Genomic DNA, 7098 nt, shown 5'->3' with positions numbered 1-7098 from the left:
GAAGAATCCTTTTTTTCCCCATAACTGCTGTGAGCAAGGTCCTGGGGGGATGATAGGTGAGCCTCCCAAAACTCCTTCCCCCCCACTACCAGCTTGTGCTTCCCTCACGGCTGAGGCGTTCAGCTGTGGATGCAGGTGGTCCCAGGAAGGCTTATAGGAGGGTCCTCCAAAGAATCCTCCCGTCCCCCTGCACCCACACTGTGAGCATCAGCCTGTTTGCCTGCTGCTCCCCTCACAATCAGGGAGCTCTGTCCTGTATGCCAGCAGCCCAAAGATGAGGGGTGTGAACTCTGTGGTGCTGACTCACTTTTCAGCAGCTCTCAGTCTGGTAACTTCTGCTGGCACTTGAGGGCTCTGTCCACTGAAAAACCAAAGGCAGGGGAAATCTGATGGGCCTTCTTATCGAGGTACTTTAGCTCCTTGATGCTAGGCCCATCTGCCATGGAGTATCCTTGAGCACTCCCTAAGAAAGGGCCTGATCCAGCAAGCTGCTGATCATCCCCAACTTCCTTTTAGCTCTGTAACAGCTCAGGCTGTCCTGAACCTCACAGGATTATGCTGCTGTTCTTGTACTTTCTGTTGCTGTGTAGCAAGCTGACTCCATAATCTCTGTTTAATCCTGATTTATTCTGGTCATAACCACAGTTATTACCTAGAGTCTCGCATGGTTTGTTGCATCTGTAATCTGAGTGCATTGCACGCGTAAGGGGCTCCTTACGTTTTCCATTCCTTTCATAAGCTGCTTGTGTTCCATCCTCCAATTCCTCCTCTTTCAGGGATTCCTGGCATTCTCTCTCCTCCTCCCCCCAAATAATGGCTGCCATCTACTGGCTTGTACATCTGTAGACAATTACAGATGTGGTTAAAACTTCAGGTTCTGCTAACTAAATGCAGGGGGTTGTGTGTCCCCCCTCTACCTCCTTCTGGCTTTCTGATTTGCACCAAAATTGATAGGGTTCTGCCCATTGATGCCTAAAACATTCCCTGATTTTGGAATTGATTGGATGCAGCATTCAAAAGTCTATCCTGTTACAGACAGGGAGAATACCATAGAGTTGCTTGGCTTGGCCAGATGTTCTTTATTACCTTCTCTGGTTATGCACCCTATGTGCCTCCTTGCTCACTTCTGCTTTTCTTTTCAGGTACATATTCTTTTCCTCTGCCTGGCTTTGCTCCTTTCCTTTACAGGTATACTTTTCTCCTCTCCCCCACTTGCTATTCTGTTCATTCTCCGATACTAGTTGATATATTTTTTCTTAACAACTTATTTCTTATCCTTTCCCAACTGATTTTCTGCAGTACTACACACTTGTCTGGAGGAGCAAATGGAGCCTTTCTTTCCCAGTGACAGGTATCTCCAGACTTGCTTTTCTGCACTTATTAGCTGAGTGACTTTAGGTGCTGCTTATTGGTTGCTAATCACCTGGGGGCAGATGTCAAGGTTTCAAGGAATCATAGTTGGGAGGTCCCAACTGTCATTTTGTTGGCTGATTGGCAATCCTTTTGCTCAGTTATGTCTTGAAACACTCCGCAATCTCCCCACAAAAAGTACTGCAGGTAGCTGGATTGGTAATTTCATTAGTGAGATCAAATGCTTAACTAAAGTGATCCTTGCTTATGTGCACATAATTGAACTAACTACCAAATTTCTCTTTCCACTCTGGGTTTTCACTTGTGGTTGACATTTATTTTCCTTGCTGTTGCTGGGATTAGTTTTCAGTAGATTCTGTTGGGGGATGGATGTGACATGTGAGATAGTGTGAGAGTACTCTATACATAATCCCTGTTGGCTTTGTCTAGGTCAGTGATGCCAAACAGTATAAACAGATTTACATCCAGAATGATGACATGTAGATGCCGAGAGCTGCAAAAAATATTACAGAACACATGCAGTGGGAACCACCTCATCATAAAGTTGCATTTTGTAAAGAATCAGAATGACAATTTTAATATTATGTGGCAATGAAGCTATTTGGGATTTGTCTTCTATTTCATTATCGATGGGCTCTACTATAGGGAGATACGGTGAACTCATTGGTAATCTTGCACTGTTTAAGATTGTGGATTTTGAAAAGCAGCTGACATTTCCCTTCAGAAACAACAGCTGCTGTGGAAAAAGTGTTCCCTTCATTTAAAAAAAAAAAAAAAAAAAGAGAGAGAGAGAAATACAAACTTAAAGTAATAATACAGGTAAAAAGCTTAAGCCCAAATCTTATTTTGGGTTTTATGAAACGTTGATATAAATGTTTTCATCACATTTTTAACAACGCATTCCCCTGTATCATTGGAAATCCAATTTTAGTTTGTGACATCCAAGAAGTGATGATAAGCAGAAACTGAAAATGTAGCTGACCAACTATGCATTTTCAATTAAAAATTGTTGAAACTTAGAGGGCTTTTAGATGGTTGTTAATGTTGCTTATATGTTGGTTATGGAAAGTTTTCACTGCATTGTCCTGTGTAACTTTACACTGGGTGAGGGAGGTTGATAACTATGTATTGATCAACACAAATAATACCATTGCCTTTTTGATGTTTTAAGTCTTACAAATAGCTGGTACACTTTGTGCCACCATTTAAGTCGCTGCCTGTTATGTTTCAGTGGTATGGATAATACAAAAGCCAGTATCCAACCTGTGCAGCAAGAGCACACATTGTTGCACTTTTCTTGTCTAGTCTGTGCACATATTTTTATAATCATAGAAACTTTTTGTACATAATACTAGTGGCTCCTAGAGTAGTTACGATGAATGAAATGCATAAGAAACTAATAACCATATTCAATTTAGGGAGCACGATAAAGGCTTATAGGTGATTGTACAGTAACTCCTCACTTAACGTTGTAGTTATGTTCCTGAAAAATGCAACCTTAAGTGAAACAGTTAAATGAATCCAATTTTCCCATAAGATTTAATGTAAATGCGGGGGGTTAGGTTCCAAGGAAATTTTTTTGGGGCAGACAAAAGGCATTATATACTGTACTGTACTATGGTTGGGAAGTGCCCCCGGCTTACCCCACACAGGCACAGCCCGCTGCAGGCAAGGACACTAGGAAGCACCTTTGCAGCGGCAGTTTGCCCGGAGAAGAACAGGCTCGGACTTTGCCGGGAATGCTCCAGGCCCGCCTCTTCCTGTCCTCGCTCCACTCCAGGCCCACCTCTTCCCACCCCTACTCCACCTTCTCTCCGGAGCACGCCACATTCCTCCCCCCCCAAAGTCCTAAGCGCCGCCAAACAGCTGTTTGGCGGCGCTTAGGACTTTCTGGGAGGAAGGGGGGGGAGTGGAGACGTGGCGCTTTCCCACTCCCACTCCTCCCTCTCCCTCCCAGCGCTTCCCTGCTGCCAAACAGCTGTTTGGCGGCGCTTAGGACTTTCTGGGAGGGAGGGGGAGTAGTGGAGATGCGACGCTTCCCTGCTCCTCCCCCTCCCTCCCAGAAAGTCCTAAGCGTGGGGGAAGCGCTGTGAGGGAGGGGGAGGAGGCGGAGAAGTGCAACTTGTGCAATGCTCCCTTGTAAAGTTGCTGCTCTTCCACAGAATCTTACAAGCAGGCAGCCAAACGACGTTATAAGAGAGCATTGCACAACTTTAAACGAGCACATTCCCTAATTGAGCAGGGGCGTAACATTGAAACAACATTAAGCAGGACGATGTTAAATGATGAGTTACTATACTTTGCATTTAAGTATAGAATAGGGTTCTTCGCTTCTCTGATTTCTACTGTTGACGTACTCAGAAATAGAAACTGTTGCAGAGATTATTCATAAAGCACAGTAAGATTATTTTTTAGTTGTAAAGCTTAGTGCTCATGAAAGTGAAATGAATTGCTCTGGGCAGAGTTGTTACAAAGCACCTACCAGTGCTGTTCTGAGTTGCCTTGGCTACTCAAGGTTACCTCCAGAAGCTGACACATATTAAAGCAATAATGGTTTTGTCTACACTAGGGTTTTAACTTGTTAAAATACTTTCCCTAATGTAAATGTGGTATTTTTGTTAAATCAGGTATTTGCATATGAAACTGACCTATGTGTATAATTGTGCAATTTACTTTGGCAATTGTATACTTATATTATTTAAAAATCTGATTTTTTTTAAATGTCATAGGCTATGTCTATACTACAGCATAATTGGCATAATTTGTTACCTAGGGGTGTGAATAAACCACCCCCCCTGAGAGATGTAAGTTACACTGACATAAGCGCCTGTGTGGACAGCACTATGCTGATGGGAGAATTCTCTCCCGTGGGCTTAGAGCAGTTAGATAGCTTACAGTGGTGGTAAACTCTCTAGTGTAGCCGTAACCATAATTGGGTTTAAGAATTAACACTCCATTGAGGTAAAAGGGAACTGACCATGTCTCAGAGTTGTTTCAGGATATTTGTAGGTTCTTAATTGATTGCATGCAGTTCCCATTTGGAAGATTTTCTTTGCACTAGCATTTGATATGTTAAAAATAAATAAAAGCTTGATTTCTGCTAAGTTGATCATGCCCTGGGGGGCTGATAAATATCTTAAGCAGGTTGCATGTGGCCCACAGGCTATGTTTGAAGGAATTAACTTTTAAAACATGTTTAACAGACATAGAAATATGTATCTTTTCTGTTTCAAACCCACTCTTGACTAAAAAGGAGACCTGTTAAATTCTTAGGGGGACTGGACTTCTTCCAGAAATTGTTCTTGTATAATCTTTTAACAAGCTTCTGCTACAGGCTTGTCTTTTTTAAATCCTTGAGTTAACTGCCAGTTAGCTCTAGCTAGTTAACATCTCTAAAGGCTATTCTGGATACTCAAAACATGTGTAGTTTACCCAAGGCTGATCCCTATCAAGTACACTGAGGTAACAACTCCAGTCTGTACGTAATCTAATTGTATTTTTAGTGTTGACTACAGTAGTTTAAAACAAATACAGTTGGGTTTTAGATGTATATGTACATCGTTCTATTTAGTTAGTTCTAGACTCACTAGTATTAAGCAGCCACAACTTCGCAGTAAACTGTGTTGTTACTAATTTCTTTTGAAAATTAAAAGATTTTATACAAGTAATATTCTACCTGCTATACAACTCGTTTAACTGTGCTCTCACTGGTTCTGTGTCTCTAGAAATAAAACTTTCTCACTTTTCCTAACTTTATTTCTTAATGCTGTCATAGGAACTAAAAAAGTAAGTATTTACAGGTCAATATCTTGTCACTTCTGCTTTTTTTCCCCCCAAGAAAATCACTGGATTGCATGTATTGGTGCTAGGATTTTGTTCACCTCAGTTATAAACAGGTCACTGTCAATTTACGTTTTCTGTCTTCTAATAGAAATGACAGTGTGCTTATAGCAATTTACCATTCACCAGTACAGCAGTTCATTCTGGTTTCAGTTCTTTGGAGAGAAAGATCTCTCATCTGGTTTTACATGAGAACACATAAATCCTGCAATAGTAATGGTGTCCTGAGTACCCTTATTAAATACATAATGCACATGTACCCCCATATATGCACATCACAATGACTGCTATTCATTGATTAATCAGAGGTCATTTGAGGAGTTGCAAGAAACTGTCTCTAATTATGTTAAACTGGATTAAGTAATCTCCCATTTTATCTGCTATGCAGTTGCCTTCTTATGTCCGACTTCAATTATAGTAATGCAGACTAAATGTTAAACATGTAATAGCAGAATATTAAGAGCCAAGACTATCTTCCCCTCTTCTCTGAAGTAGTTGAGAATTGTAACCAGAAGGTGACCTTTAGATGCAGAGCAAGCACTTGCCTGCCACAGATTCACCTGATACAATCATATGTGACTTTTTAAATGGAAGGCTTTATCTGTTCACTTCCAGCCTATATTTTGTTCTTGGTATGATTTAAGAGAACCCAAATCCAATGAGCAATCCCCTCCCATTAATCTAAAACACCTTGTGCAATCACAATACCCGAAGCTCCCACTTCAGTGTCCTTATTGCGCTATTGCAGTCAGTACATTAAAAGTTCAGGTTTATAGACATAACTGTCCTATCCATCTTAGTCAAATGCTGATCTAAGCATGCACTTTCCCTGCACTTTCACATTTTGTACACTTGAGATGGTCAAAACTAGGTGAACAGTATAATGAAATTGTACAACCCTTGCAAGATTGTAGTTTAATTTTGAATAACACCTGTTTTAAGCAATCACTGGCTGTGAAAAGTCCTAATCCTATTCCTTCTTCAGTCCTAATCTTTTTCAGTATCATCATCCCTTTTCCTTCTCCACCTACTGCTCAATAACCACAATTCAGGTTATTTCTTCCTCTGTGGAGGACGGTACTACCTTTCTGCGGATACACTGGAAGGAAACTCCTGTGCAAAACAGTTCCTTGGTGTAAATGGTCAAACACCCCATTCCCTTTAAAAGATTTCTTGTAGTAGGTATTGCTATTCAATATTTGTCTTGTGGGGTAGACACTGCTCCTTAAAATATTTCTAAGTCAGAAATCTGACACTAAAATAAGTGTGGGGCTACCATGCTTTTACAATGAAAGCGTGTAACGTGGTCATCTTTACATTCTAGAGTACTATGTGCACCTGATTAACATTTTATTCAACTGGCATATGTTCTGACTTTGACCTATAATCTGATGTCATCATTGCCTGCTTGGTCACAATGCCAAGGAAGCTGTGACAGCATGGCTTATCCTGAGGGCCAGATCATAGAGTTGCTGCTTTATCCCCACGTTGCCACCCACTTAATGGGGCGCTTTGACTTTGAAAGTAATAAGTAGGATTAATTCTCTATATCTTTGAAACTGGTGGCTTACTGTAGTAAAAAGTGTTTTATTTATGTCCATAGGGTAGAGCATCCAGTTAAACTATTTTTTTTAATGAAATCTGCCTGACTTTCAGGGTTTCCAGTTTTGATATTTGAATCAAGAGAAATATATTGTTTTAGATTGTTTCAACTAGACAAGAGTTGTTCAGTGTCTTCTATACCTGATGAAAAGTATCAATTTTTATTTTTAAGCAAAAAAAAAAGGGTTCCCCTTAGAAATTATGATTTTAATACTGTATTTAGGTGTTAGATTTTTTTAATATCAATGTAAAAATTCCCAAAATAAGAAGTGTAAGTTTAAAATG

At 40.4% G+C, this 7098-nt stretch overlaps 1 protein-coding gene across 4 annotated transcripts in view; it reads left to right on the top strand.

Moving 5' to 3' along the window:
• Window positions 1-1171: 1171 nt before the first annotated feature.
• The window catches only part of EEF1D (eukaryotic translation elongation factor 1 delta), a 30985-nt gene continuing 25058 nt past the window's right edge, over window positions 1172-7098 (top strand). For 2 of the 4 annotated variants that reach the window (XM_029913890.1, XM_024216649.3), the window contains exons 1-2: window positions 1172-1188; window positions 1300-1351. In XM_029913890.1, coding sequence (XP_029769750.1) covers window positions 1326-1351 — 26 coding nt within the window. In that variant the 5' untranslated portion in view covers window positions 1172-1188; window positions 1300-1325. The remainder of the gene's footprint in view (window positions 1189-1299; window positions 1352-7098) is intronic. The other 2 variants (XM_029913892.1, XM_029913888.1) reach the window with 1 other exon arrangement.

Source organism: Terrapene carolina, unplaced genomic scaffold, assembly GCF_002925995.2.
Source record: "Terrapene carolina triunguis isolate 2854851 unplaced genomic scaffold, T_m_triunguis-2.0 Scaffold58, whole genome shotgun sequence".
NCBI lineage: Eukaryota > Metazoa > Chordata > Testudines > Emydidae > Terrapene > Terrapene triunguis.
Note: the sequence above shows the minus strand (reverse complement) of the source record. Positions and strands in the feature narration are given on the sequence as shown.